General features: G+C 48.1%; 1 protein-coding gene across 2 annotated transcripts in view; it reads right to left on the reverse strand.

The window, feature by feature from the left end:
• Window positions 1-7581: 7581 nt before the first annotated feature.
• Window positions 7582-18755, reverse strand: part of GLRA1 (glycine receptor alpha 1) — a gene marked incomplete at its 3' end in the record, with an annotated part of 36481 nt that continues 25307 nt past the window's right edge. The window contains exons 4-9 of one of the 2 annotated variants that reach the window (XM_084215648.1): window positions 15765-15988; window positions 13496-13578; window positions 12710-12847; window positions 11769-11983; window positions 11035-11181; window positions 7582-7872 (exon numbers count right to left, since the gene is read on the reverse strand). In XM_084215648.1, the coding sequence (XP_084071774.1) occupies window positions 7582-7872; window positions 11035-11181; window positions 11769-11983; window positions 12710-12847; window positions 13496-13578; window positions 15765-15988 (1098 nt within the window). Of the gene's footprint in view, window positions 7897-11034; window positions 11182-11768; window positions 11984-12709; window positions 12848-13495; window positions 13579-15764; window positions 15989-18755 lie in introns of both variants that reach the window. The other variant, XM_084215647.1, reaches the window with a different exon arrangement.

An 18755-nucleotide genomic window follows, 5' to 3' on the forward strand; every position in this document is an offset into this window, starting at 1 on the left:
ACTGCCCATGCTGTCCCATGTCTCTTCCTCCATGGGACAAGTCCAGCCTCCTGAAATCTCTTTCCAGCCCCTCAAGGAATAAGCAGCACCTTATTAAAGTCTTGCCTCCCAGGAACACCATATTGGTTGCAGTGACTGCACTTAACTTCAGCAAGGAGCGAGTACTCCAGGTGCCTCTGCCTTACGTGATCCTTGACCTGCTCTTCCTTTCTCTTTTCAGATCCCTGCCTTCACTCTGCTCTTGGCTGGGGAGCTGAACTCTCAGGACTCTTCTACTTTCTAACAGTGCAGCCTCACCAGAGCAGACCTGGCTGAGGTCACAACATGGTTGTGGCACATCACAAGCTCCAGAGCTGGCTCTGCTCCTCAAGAACTCCTTGGTCCTTCACCCCAGCCCGAGTAATGGGGTGAGGACACTTCTGAGAATGTGTGAGTGCATACCCAGGAGAGGTGGCTAAGGCACCACCCGTGGCACAGTCTTCACTATTGCATAGTATTCATTCAGGAAAGGTCAGTGTTTTGGGATTAGGTGCCAAGCAAGAAACGCTGGAGCCCAGGCCCCAGTTCTGTTCCCATTGCAGGCCATGCCCTGCTGATGTGTCAGGGCTCTGACAGAGCCTTGCTGCTCTAAGCAGTTGCCAGGCCTCCACTGTAATTGTGACTGCAATGGTGTCATCACTGCAAAGGTGGTTCAGCTTGAACCTGGAGCAGTAATTTAGTGCCCAAATCCTGTGGTGTGTTAAACACAGGCCATCTGGCTCAGCTGGTTGCAGCCTAAAGCCTGATTCATGTTTTTGTCAGACAGGTAACCCAGCCGTGCTGCAGTGTCACCAAGTGCCTGGATAAGGCAGCTGTCCTCCCACAGACCCTCTGGGGAAGGGGATTTTGGCTTGCTACAGCGCTAACCGTCCTGGGAACAGCTTCCCAAATGCCTCAGCAGCAAAAACTACCTGTGAGCTCTGTGTCCCTCAGACCTGGCAGCTCCAGGCAGCTCTACCTGCCCCTGCTTGTGCCAAGCTTGACTCATGTGCCACAGCAGTGACATGATCACAGCCTGGGCACGTGGTTACTGATGATACCTCATGCCCCAGTTTCTTGGATAGGTGAGGAGGATGTCCTTGTTTGACTTAAGCTACTTATGCAATTCAAGTGGAAAATCTGTAAATAAAAGCTAAATTCAAGCTGTGCTGATGGCTTATTTATGCTGGTATCATCCTCTGCCCAGGAAAACATGGATGATTTTATACTGGAAGTGCTGACATACTTGACCCTCAGTCTGGGGACAGGGTTTGTGTCCCCTCTCCTGGCTGGGAACTGCTGCTCCCTCTCCCTTGTGCTTTTTGAGGCTCTGAGTGCTGCAGGGATTGTTAAGCCAACACACAGCAACGCCCCTGCCTTGCCCCAGAGTGGCAACATCAGCTTGTGCTGAATCTGTTCCATCTGTTCCCTCTCCTTGTGCATGGTCTGGGTCAAACCACAGCTGCCCCAGCACTGCTGGGACCCAGTCCTGTCCCAGGATGGGCTTCAGCACTGTCTGTAACAGACCCAGGAGCAGGAACATCACAAACACTGCTCAGAAACCTGGCAGTGAAGTGCACAGGGACTGCAGCTGAGGTTTGCCAGACTTGATGGTCTCATTTCAATACAATCATATAATTCCTGCTGCCTTGCACAACCCTTGTTGGCCTTGGGTGGCAGGAGTGATGTGGCATGCAAACTAAACCTCTCCTAGTGCTTTCCCTTTCCCTTCTCTGCCACTCTTTGCCAGGATCCTCATTTGACAATTCAACCAGTAATTTCCTCTGCTGGGGGCTGAAATCATCCCTCTTGTTTCCTGCCCTGTGGTTTGTGTCCTTTCCAATGCTCCAGCAGCAGGCAGGTGGTGCTGGGACAGTATGATCAGGGCAGGGAGGAGCTGAAGCAGGAAAGCTGCAAGCAGAGAGGTCACTGCTCCTGGGCTTGGGGGCTCTCAGGTCAGGATTGCTCACCTGGCACAGGCTGTGCTTCCCACTGCCACGCTGCCTCTGGTGCCTCCACCCTGGGCTGTGCCCTTCAGTGCTCCTGCAGCCTGGCATCACCCCAGGGCATCACCCCAGGGCTGCTCATGCCAGCAGCTCCCAGAGGAGAAGGTCTCAGCCACTGCAAACACCTGCAGGCAGAGCTGGGGCAGCTCTGAGTGGATTCTCTGCTCAAAGAGCAGCAGCTCCTTCCACCCTGCCTGGTTCACAGGAGCTGATTTCTGGTGGGGGCCTCTGCTCCACACCACAGGAGGAGACTGAGAATGCAAGGAGCTGATTTCCCAGAAGCAGCTGCTGTAGAGCTGGATCAGTGTGAAACAGGGAGCTCCACAGGAATAACAGCCAGAGACTGGATTCCCTCTCACTGACCCTGCTTTCTTTCACAGAGCACAGTCAAGAAAGCTCTCAGTGGCCACCTTTGCATCCCCCAGGAGTACTCTCCATGCCTGGCTGGCCATGAGAGCGCTTCCCTGGGAGCTGTCACTGTGCCTGCCTTGGGGAATGGTTTTAGTGCCATATTTTGCCAAGACACTGATCCCAGGCCCTTCAAAGTTTGTAGTGCTGAGGAACTGAGCCCCAAGGGAATGAAAAAAGGGAGATGAACACAGAGAAGTGCATTAGACTTGAATGAAGTGAGAGACTCGTGCAGGTTCATTTGAGCAAGAGATGTGTGACTGCCCTTAAGAAATAATTGTTAAGGAGGAAGAAAGAAGGGAATGGGAAGACTTAAAGAACCTGAAGTAATTTAAGATGCTAAAATTAATGACTATTAGCTTCTGCTTTGGTGCTCATCCTAGCACCCTGAAGAACAATCAAGTATCTCAATTTTCTACTTAACTAGTACACTCTCTCCATGCAAATAATGGAAAACTGTTGATGCAGGAGCAGCACAAGATGCCCCTTCCATCCACCTCCTTTTGAGAAGAAGATAGGAATGTGTGGGTGCCTCCAAGCTGGGAATGGACCAGATAATTCCTTTGCTGAGCTGAACTCTGTGGGGTGCTGCAGCAGGATTGGGGTTTCAGGTACTGGGGCCCACATTGTGCTGTCCACTGCTGCCAGTATCAAGGTTTTGGAGTAAGGAATAGGATATTGAAAGAGATTGTCTGTCTTTGGCACAGGGATAAGAACTTTATTTTATTAAGTAATGGTAGTACAGTACAAAAATATGATTGTATGCAACCTTGGAAAAATATGGCACCACTGAAAAGAGCCTTTTCTCCTTTCATATGTTCCTCTCTTTTCATAAATATACATTGTAAATGCTTCTAACCTTTTTTTCTACCAGCACTGGGAAATGGAGTCTTTAACTCACAGTCAAGATAAAGGGCAGCCAACAGTGTAATTTGAATTATCTTTGCTTTTCAAAATGAAAGATCTTCAGAAGAATAAGAAAAAGCTTCCAGAAAAATCTGAGGAAAACAAAGCCAAAAAAAGTTCCTGTTTGGAGGATATGAGATTATTGAGTATTTGACATTTTTTGATGGTTTTAGAAGCAAAGCCCTCAGGCCTAACAAGCAAAGTCTTCTAGGACAGGAGAATTAGGGCACCACCAGAGCCGTGGAGGGAATGACCTGAGTGTTCCCAGGCAGCTGGTGCTTGGCCAAGGCCAAGGCTGAGCTCTGCAGATTGCAGCAGGCCACGTGCTCACTGCTCTGTCCTGGACCCTCTTCAGCCCCTCTCTGGCTTCCATGGCACTGGGATCCCAGATGGATCAAGTATTAAAGTGGGAGGGACTCTTCTACCTGATCAAAATATAGTAAGCTGGTGGTTTTTTACTCTGGACAATTATATTTATGTGTAAGGAAAAAGAATTCCTGCTCACAAAGCATTATGTCTCCAGCAACATCTGGAAATAGTATTTGAGATAAAGCTCTCTTTTTCCAAAGAAGCCAAGTGAATTAGGACCCAATTTTCTCTTTTTACTGCCAGACAACTGCTGCTTTATTCAGAGGTTTTGCTTCTGAGCCTCATTCTTAAGGAAAGATAAAAATTATGGAGTTAAATTCCATCAATATCCTGGGAAGTTACCCTGCAATATCAAACCCTGTGCATTCTTACTAATAAGCATAATTGCTGGCACCATTAAAGCAGCCTACTTTAAAAATGAGATAAGTTATCAAAATGACTTCTTTTGCAATACAGAGACTAAACACAACCTGGCACAGATGGAGGCAAACCTTTGATTTTCAAAACTACCCAGACCTGCCAGGGGATCATAGGACAGTCTAAAGGCTTATCTGGGTGGTGGAACTCTCTGGCAAGACATCCCTGGGACAGTTATCTCAGCACTGTCACACCTTCACCAAGATTCCCGTGTGTTTCCTGGTGGGATGTGAGTGCTGCTCACTGTCACCTGATGGCCCAAATGGAAACTGGCAGCTTAAGGGAGAGAAAAAAACACTGCTTATGGTGAGCATTAAATGTGCCCAGAGCTTGGCCAAGCTGAACTGGAAGCCAAGGCAGGCTGCTAAGAGTGTGATTCTTATTTCAGTCCCTAAACTTCCATGGGCTCCACTGGCAGCTGAAGTGCTTCTGTATGGGTAAGAAACAGCATCTTCCTGATGATTTTTATCCCTACATGCCTTATTCTGTGCCAGGAAGTGGCACTGGAGCTCCAGTGAAGCAGCAGCTGTGACATAACTGCATGTGCACCCGGGAGGTCCAGGATGAACACGGGATTCTCCCATGCACAGCTGGAGCAGAATGAAGCGGGGCAGAAATGTCCTCTTCCTCCTTGCTCTGCTCCTGCCCTCGGTGTTTGGGTTTGGTGTAGGACCAAAGCTCAGCTAGGTGGGAAGATGGGGCATGGGATACAGGCAGCTCCTTTAGGAAGGAGCCCTGCAGCCCTGGAGAGCCAGCCCAGGTAGCCTGGGGGGACAAAAGCTGTGTGAGCCACAGCCAGATTGCCCCAGTCCAAAGTGCAAGGTCCAGGCAGGGAGGCAGGACGTTTTTACCCCAATGACAGCAATCTGAGGTCATTCACCTGCATGAGGAAGGAGCTGTGGTATGTGGGCTGCCAAGCCTCTGCTGTGCTGCTGGGCAGGGAAGGAAATTCCCTGGATTTGCCTTTCATCTCCGACAAGGACACGGCGTTTGAAGCAATCACAAACCGCAGCTGGCACAGCCGGCGCTGCGCACGCGAGGAGAGTTCAATAATTCAGCAAAAAACCCAGAGCCAGCAGCAGACTTGGGCTCCAGCCAAGGCTCGGGACTCTGCCCCAGCATCAAACAACGCCTCTGCTTGAGATCTCCCTGCCTGGGAAAGCACCGTCTGCCAGGGGAAGGAGGAATCCTCAGCCCACAGGTTTTCTGCTGCTCCAGAGCAGGGAAAGGGCTGATGTGCTGGCTCATGCTCCCACTGAGTGACCTGGTGACCTGCCCCTGTCTCAGCAGTACAAAGGGACTCAGAAAACTGGGTGGCCTTTGCCAAAACATTTGCCCTAGTCCACACAGTGACCGCTGTGGTTTTTTCTTTTTTTCTCCCTTTTTTCCTCTTGCTATTTTTGTCCTTTGTTCCTTTCTTTTTTTTTTTTTTTCTTTTTCTTTTGTTCATCTTAAATAAAAGTGTTTTTAGTGCTGGTGAAAGGTGCTGAATGGCAGCCTTGGAGATGGATGTCCCTCTACCCAGCCCCAGCAAGCCCTGGTGTTTTCTCTGGTGTTTCTCCTGCTGGCATCATCCCTGTACAGGACAGATCCCAGGCTCCCTTGTGCTCTCACCTGCTTCTTCCTGTGCTCTTTGGGACACCCATGGCTTAAGCATGACTTCAACCTCCCATCCTAGGCTTGTGTGTTGCTGACCTGGGCCAGGCTGGACCTGTCAGTGCCCTTTGCTGTGAGCTATTGCAGCCTCTCAGGAGGGAGCTTTGTGCTCCCACAGCAAGCAGCAGATCCCCAGCCCAGCTCAGCCCTGCTCCCATCCTGAGCAGGAGAGGGAGGAGGGTTGATGCACCCCGTGGGTGCCACTTTTCTCTCTGCCTTCCTTTGGTGCCTAACTCAGAGCTGACCCCAAGTGCTTCAGTGCAGACTGATTGTCTCCTCCTTGGTGCTCTCTTTCACCTCCCTCCCTAAAGTGCAAACGAACACAACAGAGTCACCCTGGGTGCTCACACCCAGGGGCCCAGAGGGACAAGTGGGACATCAAGCCCTTGGCTTGCCCACAGGCCCCAAGCCAGGCTTTCAAGTAACACCCTAGAGGTGCTTGGCACATTTCTCCCCACCCCAAACACCAATGCCAACCTGTGCTACCTCTTGGGCAAAGAGAAACCCCTTTGCTCACCCCTTCCCACCTCCCTCCCCCCTGTCCCCATCCCCACCAAACTGTGCCAGCCTCCCCCTTCTCTCTGCCAGGCAGCAGAGAGGGGCAAAGCAGCCTCCTCCATCTTCCCATCCGTGTTCAAGGTAAAATGCAGCACCAAAATAGATACAAAAATAGAATTTTGGGTCCATTGGCCCAGCTTCACTATTAATATAACTGCTATGAAATGTCAGAAAATAAAAGCTCCTCTCTCTATACACACCTGCCCCCCACCCCCCTTACTGACAGTATTGCCACACGCCCGGTCCTGTCAAAACAAGGCATCAAGATGCCTGTTTTCTCTATATTTTAAATACAATTGCTTCCATCCCCCCATTGTAAACAAACATGGCAGAAAGGGGTTTGGAAAAACAAACAAACAAACAAACAAAACTATTTCAAAATTCCTTCATAGTTTCTAGTGTTCTGATAATATTTCTGCCTCCTGGGACTTGAATCCTGCCAGGCTGTTTAAAAGGACAGAAGGTACCTGTGATTTCTGATGAAGGCCCTGATGTCCTTCTCTGGTTTCCTTTGGATGCTCTCTGGTGGGGATGAGAGAGATAATGTATTTGCTTTCCTCTATGCAAAAGTCACAAAGTGTTTGATCGGCAAACCCGTGACTAAAAAAAGTAAATATATAAAATAAACAGCAATCCACAGCCTCTTTCTTAAGTTTCACCGTCTATCCAGTTTTCAAAGTGCAAAACCTAGAGAAGCACAGAATGATTTTTCTTGAGGTGTTTTTCCCCTTTTGTTAGGGCTTTTTGCCCCCACGTGCTTGACTGGAATGGCCTTTCTATAGCAAAAGTCAGATAAAGCGTAATTGCAGTAGTTTCTGCACATGGAATCATGAATCATTCCAGTGACTTGAGAATCTAAGCTGTTAATAGGCTAAAAAAAGGATTTTTTTTTTGTTGGTCTTTTTTTTTTCTTTTGTTTTCTTTTTGCATTATAATTAAGCATGAATATATATTACTATATTACACTGCTTGGATTGCTGGAGCAATCCACATCTTCCTATGCTGTAAAACTAACTCCCACCCTGTGCTCCCCAGATCAAGAGCTTCTTTTCTCCTCCCTGTGCCAGACACCCTCAGTTCACACGATTAAAAGTCCCCCCCAGCCCCCTTCCCCTCCCATTTATTTTTTTGTTTTGTTTTTTTTTTTAGTAGATATTGCCGCATTCTTAAATTCATGCATTGCTGCATTGCTATTGCACATATATAAAGGATTGCTCGCTCCCTCCCGCCTGCTCCCCTCCCCTCACTGGTTGTGCACATCCTCTCTGCGGACGATCTTGTAGATGATCCAGTAGAAGATGTTGAAGATGAGGAAGGCCATGGGGAAGCCGATGCGGGAGATCTTGTCGATCTTCTTGGCTCTCTGGATGAAGAGCTTCCTCATCTCCTCGGGCGAGCGCGACGGCGGCGGCACCGGGTTGGCCGTGTTGTTGTTGTTGGCTCCCTTGACAGAGATGCCGTCCTTGGCTTGCAGGCAAGCTGGCCCCATCCCGTAGGCGGTGAAGTTGAACCTGCCTTCGCCAGCTTCGTCCTCCTGGAACAGATTGAGCATGGGACTCTACTTAAAATGAGATATAGACAGTGCACCCTCGCTATAAGGCTCTCCGCTGACAGCGCCCTGCTCTGCACGGGAAAGACGCTCCCACCATGCCCCCTGCTCTTGGGAGATCAGCCTTATAGAGGGGTGCCAGCTGTGTGGGGCACAGATGCAAATCAGGGGATCCAGGCACCCCGTGGAGAACAGGACTGACTTCCACCCCGTGGAGGTCTTTGACCTATTGGAGGGTTTGTGGCACTGCTTTCATTTTTCCAATTGCATCCCCTGTTTTGCTTCTGCCTCTCCCTACCCCCCCCTCACCTCCTATCAGCACCTTCTTTGCTTTGCCTGTGCAGTTTCAGCTTGCCCAGAAGGAGTGGGCTCCATGTAACTCACGTAGCCAAAGCTGCAGCTGCTTCCTACAGAGTTACATGGATGTGCAGGAGCCAGGAGCTGTCCAGGAAAAGAGCTCTGCAGGCAGCGTGCAACCAGCCCTCACCTGCCTGCCCACAGCACCCCACAGCCACCCCCAGGAGTCAACTTTTAGGTGAGGAACTGAAGTTCCCTTCTCTGGGCCAATGGTAAGGCATGGCTGCTTGTGGTAATGCCAATTATTGAGAAAAAAATATAATTTGTGTTCTAATCAAAAGGCAAACGGTGTTGCTGTTTGGTTTTTTTTTGGTGAAAGCTTTGCTGGAATCCCAGAATGATTTAGCCCTATTTTATTGAACACAGGAATGTAATGACAGGGAAAACTAAGTTTGGTCCAAGTAATTCAAGCAGTGATTTGCAGAGTCAGAACCGAAGTCTCTTGACTTCAGGTCACCAAGGCTAATTGTAGAGCAGTGGCACTAATTAATCCTTAACAGAGGCTGATCCATGCTGTGTCCCCCAACACTGACCTTGCAGCCCCCTCCCTTGTAGCTGCCTGTCCACTGTGCCCTGCTGCCCCTTCCCCTGTCCTTTGGAGAGTGTCTTTTCTGGATGGTCCCTGCACCCCATGGCCAGCTGCATGGGATGAGGAGCAGGACACACAGGACACTGCCATATATGAACAAAACAAAACTACCCAAATAAAATCAACATCTGGCTTTCTGTGATACTCAGAGCTTATGGACCTTCTCATCACATCTGTAATGCAGGGGTTCAGGTAAAACTGCCTCTGCTCCTTTCTCATTGCACAAACAAACATGTCTGGCTTAACCTAAACCACTCAATCCTTAACTTACTGATTTTTTTATCTTTTCATTGCTGAGGGCCCACTGGCTGTGGCTTTGTTTTGCCCCCTGTGGCTTTGTTTTGGTGAGTGGTGTACCAGGGTTAGAGAGGACAATAGAGCTTTTTTCAAGGTGCCACGTCAAAGGAGAAAGGCAAAGATCACCAGCCACACTGGGAAATGTTTCCAAATGCACTCCATGTGGGTCTGATGATGGTGTCATGTTAACCAGACCGGCCCATACCACTGTAACATCTCACTGTTTTTAGCCTAGTGTGTCATGCCTAAACCAGTCAGAGATACCCAGACAAGTCAGGACATCAGGACAGAGCAATTAGTGCCTTTGGCAGCTGCATTAGCCCATTTACATATTAGCAGTCAGCTTAGTTTTCTGATGAGCCTGCAAACCTTGTTCATTTAGCTTTTGCAAGTGTTTTTGTTTATGCTTTGCTCCAATTAAATAGCTGTGAGATTGAGCAGGGACTGTGCTAACAGCCTTGGGTTCAGTGGAACAGCTCTGGCAAACATCTCTTCAACTCATCTGTGTATTAGTGGCTTTCTTTTCCTTCTTACTGTTTTATCAACAGACTAATTTGCATGCAATAGCACAGATCCAGAGATGGGATGCCTGAACCCAGATGAAGAGATAAATGCACTATGGAGGCACCCATGTGGGTGGGTTTAGCACTGCCTCTATTCAGCTGCATCTTCAGAACCAAAGCTTTGTTGATTTTGGGATGGCAGAGCCCTGTTCTGGTCAAACAAAATCAGTGGGCGCTGAGTCTCATCTGTTACTTCTTTTCCCTTGCATTTGTCCAACACTTTTCATCCCTGGTCCTGACTGGGTTGAGCACAAATGAACAATGATCTCCTGTTGTGCAGATAGGGATAGATGCAGAGAGAGACAAATCTAAAAATGCAGGGATTCCTGCTCCTCAGCCCCCACTTCCTCCTGGAATGGCAGCAGTTCTGCAAGCATACACTGTGAACTGCTGCAGGACAGGTTGGACCCTGGGAAAGGCTTTTAATGGCTGGGACGGTGAAACAATGGAATGGGAGAAGGTTTCTGGATGGGATGGATCATGGAAAGTAGACAAAAACCTATGAGGAATATTTAAGGCAGACCTTGGTAGTCACCTACGGGCTTGCTTGAGATTTGCATCAGCAAAATTGTCTTTGTTTTTTCTCTCCTAGAAAATGTACTGGATTTTAATGCTCTCTCTAGAGCAGCCTCTCAGGCCTGGTGCTGAAATTTTGCTAACCCCTTTCCTCATTCTACCAGTTATATAGGGACAATTACTAAGTGCCTTTGGCCTGGTGATCACAGCCACCTTTGAGTTTCTTTCTAATGTGAGGTGAAGTCTTTGCTGTTGGAGCCCAGGCTGGGGAGCTGTCGGAGCTGTGTGCAAGCTCAGATTGGGATTGGGATCAGCCACGGCAGATAAGCATGGAGCAGGCTAAGGCTCAGAATAAAGCTCTTTCCTTCCAGGAGGAATTTGCAGTCAGTCTGACAAGCAGATGCTTTTGAACATGGAGATGGCAGAGACAAAAGAGGTGTCACTTACCTCTGGGCTACTGCAGGCTGTTGTGTTGGGGCTGCTGCTCTCTGACAGACCCCCCTCACACCTCCCTGCCTGCCTCCCCCAGCTCTGGCTGCAGCTTCTGGGGAGGACAACTCACCCCAGAACATTGCTGTGTGACACTTGTCCTGTTGAGAATAGCCCTTTTGGCTGAGCTAACAAAACCCAGCTTGCTGGACTCCTGGGGTCAGCAGGCTGTTAGAACAGGCACAATCCATTGAGGCAGCTCTGCTTTTTGGTGTGAGCCTCCTTAACATCTGAGCAGACACTGGGCACTTCCCTGGGGGCTAGTGGCTTGGTTCAGTTGACCATGGTGTTCTGCTGGGACAGATTTCACTGTGTCCTTCATGCTTTATGTATTACCTTATGGTGCCTCCTCTTCCTTCTGAACCTGAGCAGCTCTTTGTGCTGCCGAGACACAAAGTTGACAGCAGCGTATTCCAGAAGGGCAGAGAACACAAACAGCAAGCACACAGCCATCCAGATGTCTATGGCCTTCACATAGGACACCTAGGAGTCAGAAAAAGAGACAGAAATGGGGTGGCTTCCTTACCCAAATGCATTTTCACTCAGTGTTTTACGTGGCTGACATCTGTACTTGGACCTCAGAATCATGCTCATTTAACGTCAATGTGTTGTCAGGTCACTGAAACTCCTCACGGGCTCTTGAGCAGCAATAATTCCACAGCTTATAATTCATTCAGGCCTTGATTGTGATTGCTTATATGCAAGGAAAACAGTAATCCACTGTACCAGAAGCCCTTCATAAAGGGAAATGCAGTACTGTTATAAAGTGGGATGGTCAAGTGACTAAAAAGCTAAAATGTAGAGTGCACATCCGTGTGTGATTGTTGCAGGGCTTTGTAAAGTACAGAGCTCCTGCTAACTGGGAGTTGTGGTGAGTGCTGAATCTTAGGGGAAGTTTTGCTGCTAGTCATAGAGAATATAAAATTTTTTCAGGACGGGGCTGGAATTTGCTCTGTTTGTCCTCACACAGGAATTGTGCCAAGGTAGCAGGAGGATCTGTGTAGGGATTCCCTTAGGTGCTGTCCCCAAAAGGGGCACGGATTCCCTGGTGTCCCAAGGGTGTTCCCTACCTTGGGCAGGGAGGCTCGGGAGCCAGAGCTCTGCGTGGTCATGGTGAGCACGGTGGTGATGCCCAGGCCCACACGGGCAGGTGCAGCATCCATGTTGATCCAGAAGGAGATCCAGGACAGGATGACGATGAGAAGGCTGGGGATGTACATCTGGATCAAGTAATAGCCCATCTGCCTCTCCAGGTGGAAACGAGCTTCTATACAGGTGAACTTGCCTGAGGAGGATGGGAGATACATGGGAGGTTGTTGGTAAGGCACAGTGAGCCTCCTGTTCTCACACAGTGCCTGGGGATTTTCCTTTTCCTTGCTTTGCCTAAACCAGAGTCTTGTAAGGGGAGGAAATGAACAGCTGTTGCCCAGGGCTTGTGATAGAACAAAGGGGAATGGCTTCAAACTGAAAGAGAGAAGGTTTAGATTAGATATTAGGAAGAAATTCTTCCCTGTGAGCGTGGGGAGGCCCTGGCACAGGTTGCCCAGGGAAGCTGTGGCTGCCCAGCCCCTGGAAGTGTTCAAGGCCAGGTTGGTCAGGGCTTGGAGTCACCTGGGATAGTGAAAAGTGTCCCTACCCATGGCAGGGGGTTGGAGCAATATGGTCTTTAACCATATGGATTCTTTATGGATTCTATCAACATTAACACAGCAAAGAAAACCTTTTGGCAGTATGTCCTTTGTCACTTAAATGTCAAAGACAAAAGAAGGTTTTAGGAGAGAAGATCCCAACCAGACACCCTTGAATTGATGCAGTTGTTACCAGGGACAAGAGGGTTTTGCACGTTTATGTCCATTAGGTTTTCATTTGCTATATATGTTTCCACATGTCTGTTATCTCTGGAAGAGGAGGACAAGGCCAGAGTGCCATCAGACAGAGCAAGAGTCTGGCAAATGCACAGTCCTGAATTGCTCTCCACTGAACCCCTCAGTTAAGGGTTAACAGCACTGACCTGTGTTGTAGTGCTTTGTGCAGTATCTCAAGTCTTTTTCTTCTTTGAGGATAAACTGAGGCAATGTCAGCCCGTCAGCAACTTGCACTGCTCCTTTTTCTTGCCACTCAAATATGAGATCATTCATTGTGTAGCCAACTGTCGAGAGGAAGGGACAATTGTCATGTGAATCACATTAAATACTGATCTGGAAAGGGACAGTGTTGCAGAAGAGAGCTTGGAGGCAGGGGGGCATCCTGGCCATCCTTGACAGTGCTGTCATGAATGGGATTTGGGTTGAGGCAAAACTGCTTGTTGATGTGGGAAGAGCCAGGGCAACCACCTCCACTGGAGCTGCAATGGATTTTCTGCAATAAATATCTTTTTTTTCTTTTTGAATTTGGCTTGCCAAACTGTTTTCTACTGTTTCCAACTCGACTGCTTTCTCTGGACGAAGCTCATCATCTGTCCCTCCTTTGGGATAAGCAACATGTACAAGTGGCAGATGTTCATCCAGAGAGAAAAAAATCCCACTTGCAGCTGAAAGCACTTTCACCTCTCCTGCAAAGTGAAAGGCCAATGTAAACACGAGCCAGCCAGGGCTCCTCACATGGGATCTTTTGAGGTCTGGCTTCTCTAGCAAATGTCACATGGGCTGAGTGAATGGCAAATGCTAAGCAAGAGGTTCTCCAGCAAGCCCCCAGTGAAGGCTGGGCTGGGGATGGGCTGCAGCTGGGAAAGGAGATGGCAGGGGAGAGCAGCAGGGAAAAGAGGCTGTCTCCTCTCTGGAATGTGCACAGGACTCACAGCTCTCCAGCTGCATGATGCACGTCTGCACGTCCATGGGGAAGTTCTTCAGGTCCATGGGGCAGGCCAGAGTCAGCGTGATCCTGGGGAGAGAAGAGCACAGGGAATGGCAAACAGGGGCACTGCCGGGGGCTGAGCTGGGGAATGACACATCATCCTCCTCTCCCTGCCTGTGCTCTCACTCTGGTGCTGGAAAGCATCAGAAATGCTGAACATTTGTGTCTGTGCTCCCATTCCTTGCAGAGCTGCTCATTTCACTGTAGTCTGACACTGCACAGCAGAGCTCCCTCGCTAACAGCTCTGCTGCTGCTCCTGTCCTGCCTCAGGTTCACGGCAGGCTGGGTTAGCAGAGAGCCCGAGCCCACTCTCTGGAACCCCCAGAGGCATTTCTAGAGACTGGCACTGTTTGTAAATCTCTGAACAGAACATTTGTGTGTGATAAAAAAACCCAAAAAGAAGTTTGATCAAGATCATGTGTTTGTGTGTGGGGAAAGAAATACTTCAGTGGAATTTTCTGCAGGGAAAATGCCTTGTGCTAAGCCAATATGAACTTCTGTACCTTCCTGAATTCCTGCAGAGCCCTGGAGACCTCTATTTCTGTCTTCATTTTCCACTGGGTGCAGGCTGCATTTTCTGTGTTACATTGCTGTGCTGCACTGTACCATGATCTATGCTTAAAATGTTTGGTTGGTTCAACAAGCTGATACTAAATAATTTGCTGCAGATAGTTAGACTTGAGTTATTTGGTTTGATAATGTTGAAAATGCCTTTCCCTGAAGTGTTTAGGGTTTTCAGCTTTTTGCCTTGATGTAGAAATAGCAGAATTACCCAGGGGACAGAAATTGAATTTTTCTATCATCAGACCTACAAGAAACTTATCAGGATGGAAAGATACTTTAATTTAAAATCTTTTGTTGTTAGAAATTCTCAGCTTGAGTTTGGAGGCATGTTGGGACAGAAGATGTGACAAAGTCCACCTTCTTGTAAATGCCTTGCCTGGAGTTTGATTATTGCTAGTAGTAGCAAAGAACCAGTTAGAAAATGGCACAGCACCTCACAGAGGATTTTCTTTTTAAAGGGAAGATTATTTCTCCTTCTGGAAACTCTTTGAATTTACAGTGTGCTCTTGTTTCTTTTTAATTTCCACAGGAAAATGTACTTATAAAGAAACCTATATTTTGATTCAGAGATGAGTGAGACAGGAATGTTGTGCTTTTTAAACAAGAACTGAAATATTTTCAGGTTTTTGCCTTGAAAATGGTGATTTTTCCATGCTCTCTGCTGAGTCATGGCTCTGTTGGCAGAGCAATCCCAGGGCTGGGGCACCTCTGTGCCCCTGGAACAGGACTCTGTGCCGTGCTCACTGCCAAGCTGCTGCTGTTAGTTTTGCTCCCTGCCTGGTTTTTAAAATGAGAACTGTCAGGTTTCCCCATTCAGCCAACACATGTGGCAATTCTCTGACTGTTTTGGCCATCAGGGAGCTGGGCTGGTCTTCGGGCTGGAACCACCTTGGTGTTTGATGGAGGCCATCTACTTTGCAGCTTTAAGCTGTTTATTTCCCATTTTACAGCTCCACACTGCTTATCCTCCCCATTGCTGCCGCTGGGAGCTGCAGTGTGAGATGGGGTGTGTGTTCCATAGGCAAATTTACATTTTACATGGGGTGAAAAGGTCTTCAATATAGAGGTAAACGTTCACAGTCTAAGCCTGTGAAGTTTGATCTTAATTTCATTGGTTTAAAATAAAGTGGGAATGGGGTTGGAAGTGAAGGTGGGGGCTAAGGTTGATTTCCTCTGGGAAATTTAGTGCAATTAGTTCAATTTTGCTGATGGACTCTTGGATCTAGCAATAAAAAGATAACTGGGAACAACTTGGCTGAGACAAAGCCATGGGGCTCTACTTAGCATTTTCCCTGATTTTTACTTTTTTTTTTTTTTTGGTCAGGAAATGCTGCAGCTTTGAAAACAGAGTGTTCATGAGCTTCTACTGGCTTTCACACAGCACAGCTGGTTTCAGGCTTGCACTAACATAAGAGATCTGAAGTAATTTTACATTAGGGATGTTAAGGAATCTACTCCAAGCAGAAGTCCTTGAACTGAAAGAGGTAAAGATGAGTTAAACTCCATTCCTCTATCTCACTATGCTTTAGCAGAGGTCCCTTTTAACCACATTGCTTCATTGAATGATCTCACACCTTAGAAACCCCCTAAACTTCTCTTTTCCAGCAGCATGCCCAAAGGCTTGGATGACCTTGGTGGAGCCACCTCACCTGATGCTGTAGAGGACGTTGCCGTTCCGGGAGATCCTCAGCAGCTTGTTGTCTGTGGTAATCTCATGGAAATGGGCCCCTTTCTCGTTAGCAAAGAACAGGTCAGGCTTCCAGATGGAGTCCAGCATGGAGGGGTCCAGGTCCAGGGAGTCGTCGGGGTACTCGTTGTAGGCCAGCCGGGGGTCGTTCCACTGCTGCCGCAGGAAGATGTTCACCCTGTAATCCTGCACACAGACACACAGCGGGGCTCAGGGCGGCCTCAAGGTGCTGGCAGATGGGGAGCACACTCTAAAACCATCCTAAAATGAGCCCTGACCAAGTCCAGGCCTACGGTTCCCAAGCTATGCCGATTATTCCTCAAGGCACTGTTATTAATTTTTAACTTTGTAGCTTACAGCTATGGCATAGCATGAGCAGCTGCCTGTCCCTGCATTCCTCTGTCACAGCAATTGTCAGCTGTGTGGGAAGGGCCAGGACCTCTCTGTCTGGACCCTGGGGCTGCAGAGAATAGGAGCAGTTGTGGAGAGCAGAATGGTCACTGTCAGCAGGAGGATGTTCCAGAGGAGTAAGTGGGGAAAGAAACTGAAACCAGCTTCCTTTCAGCACTGAGCTGTCCCATATTGTGACTATCTGTAGTTCCCCCAGCACTGGGAAAGGAAAGGCACAGTGAGACAGATTGTCCATGAAAGAGAAATTCCCTGTGTGTCTGTTAATACAAGGATAACTCAGATGAGCTGATGGGAGCAGCTGCCCTTGGTTACAGTTTATGAGCAGGAGAGGGATATGCATGAAGTCTGCTCTCCTAATCCTGAGCCTTCTGGGTTCCCCTCTCTAATGTCAAAATGCCATAAAGGCAACAGATGTTATTGGATGACCATCTTCCTTAATTGAAGGTAGTCCCTCAGCACTATTCAAAATGATACTTCCTTGAAAACCATGAGTCTTACATCTCCCCTAAGTTCCCCAGGTCAAGGCTGGCTGCTGAGGCTGAGTTCAGACACTACTGGAAAATTAGGGGCAGTTTCTCTTCTCCCTGTCTGGCCAACAGCTTCCCATGCTCCTTTTCTTCTGACTTTCACATAAGAAATTGAGCCAACAAATTGAAATGGGAAGAGGATGTGCTAGCTATCAGGAGAGGGATGAAAGCTCCACAACCATAAATTAATTGACATTTTCTAAGTATAGAGGCAGACTCTGTCTGAAGAGCAGCATGTAATAAACCAGTTCCACTGCCCAGGCCCAAATGAATAGTCCTTCTCATGATGAAGGGTTTATTTGCTGCATTTCTAATAGAAGTGCACTTTGAAGACTTTTATTGGGACACAGTTAATGGAGGGTGTCTGACGTGCTTGCTGGTGTCTGATACCTGCTGCAGGCACCTGGTGAGAGGCTCCCCTCACTCTGCCACCAGCTCTGGAGAACACAGAGCTCTGGAGCTGAAGGGTGCCTGTATAGGAGAGACTTTCTGATGCTGCTGCCTCAAGAGCTCACTTGACTCTGAACCTACAGGAGGACACAACTCTTGTGGTGTCCAGTGGCGCTGGAGGGTTGGGAGAGGACGTTGCAGTAAGGTAGAAAACATAAAGAAAACTTCATAAAATCAAGCCTGCTCTCCTGGAATCAGGGGCTGGCCTTGTCAAAGCCAGCACTTTGCAAGTTCTCATGTGAAAGCAATCCTGGTGTGAGCAGTTTGTTAACATCATCTATTCCTGGGTAAAAACAGACAGCACCTTTATAAACTGTTTTTACACCTTTAGATAGAAAAATGAAAACTATCTCTCATAAACAACTGTCCCTGCATGTAGACATTGAGAGTTTGAGGGACCAATCAACACAGGATAACATCTTGTTACTAACCAATAAAAGTAATTGGCAAGAAAACTGCTGATCAGTTGGAGTCCCACACAAAGTCTGTGAAACTGTATAAAAAGGAGTTATTTGAATGAAGAATAGCCTTTTTCACTGTGAAGAAAATGGAGCCCCACGTGGTTTATTCCCACAAGAGGATTGTGTTGGGTGCTCTGTGTTTTGGACAAGGCAGTTCCTAGCCAAGCACACGGTCTGGAGCCTGTTTCAGGCCACTTGGTGCCATCTGCACCCTCAGAGCACAGGAGCTGCTGATGACATTCATGATTGTGACAACAGCAAATGAACCACGGACTTGACGCTGAAAGGAGCAGACCTCTGAACACAAAAAAGAGTTGCAACACTCTTTCCTTCTGCTGATATTCCAAGTGTCACCTTCACGAGTCCTAATGCATCCCTCTGACTTAATTATTCATCTCTGTCGACCCTGGATAACGTGTCTGGAGGAAATGTGAATAGCTGGGGACAGCTGGGGACCAGGGTCTCAGCACAGGGCCAGCCCATCACACAAGCCTGGAAAAGGAAAGGAACCGTGAATTCCCACTTTCCACAGCAGGCAGCGGCTCCCAGAGCTCCCTGTATATTTTCAATTCTCCCTTTTCTGTGCATCGAGATCTGCAGCCATTGCAGTCAGGGGAAATCAATGTCACTGACCTAATAGGTAGAAAGCAAAAGGTTGTTTTGCTTATTCAGCTACAAATAAGCTGGATGCTAGCAGGTCAGCTCCAGTTTGGGACTTCTGTCATGTACAACACAAATTAAACTCGTGTTTGGAAGAAACTTCAGTGGTAGCTGCCCAGAAGTGTGCTCAGCCTGATGGAGTAGTAGAAGGGGGAAGGGAATGGAGCCAATTTCCCTCCAACAGCCTGAGTTACTGCGGGTAAGCTTTGTTGATGGAGAAAATTCACTGCTTCAGCTCCAAAACTTGCCAAAAGAACAGGAAAGGGTGAGACAGGAGGTGTTGGATGGTTTGTGCTGCCATCACAGCAACAGACCACAGGCAGAATGATATCCATAGTCTTTGTAACCATGAGGAGGCATCTTAATTAAACACTTGAAAATTAACTTGTCACAGTGGGTGGCTGTGGGAAGGCCCCTCCTAACTCAGCTCTAGAGTGACAGTGT

The sequence above is a fragment of the Fringilla coelebs genome (genome assembly GCF_963513975.1).
Source record: "Fringilla coelebs genome assembly, chromosome: 15".
In the NCBI taxonomy this organism is placed as follows: domain Eukaryota; kingdom Metazoa; phylum Chordata; class Aves; order Passeriformes; family Fringillidae; genus Fringilla; species Fringilla coelebs.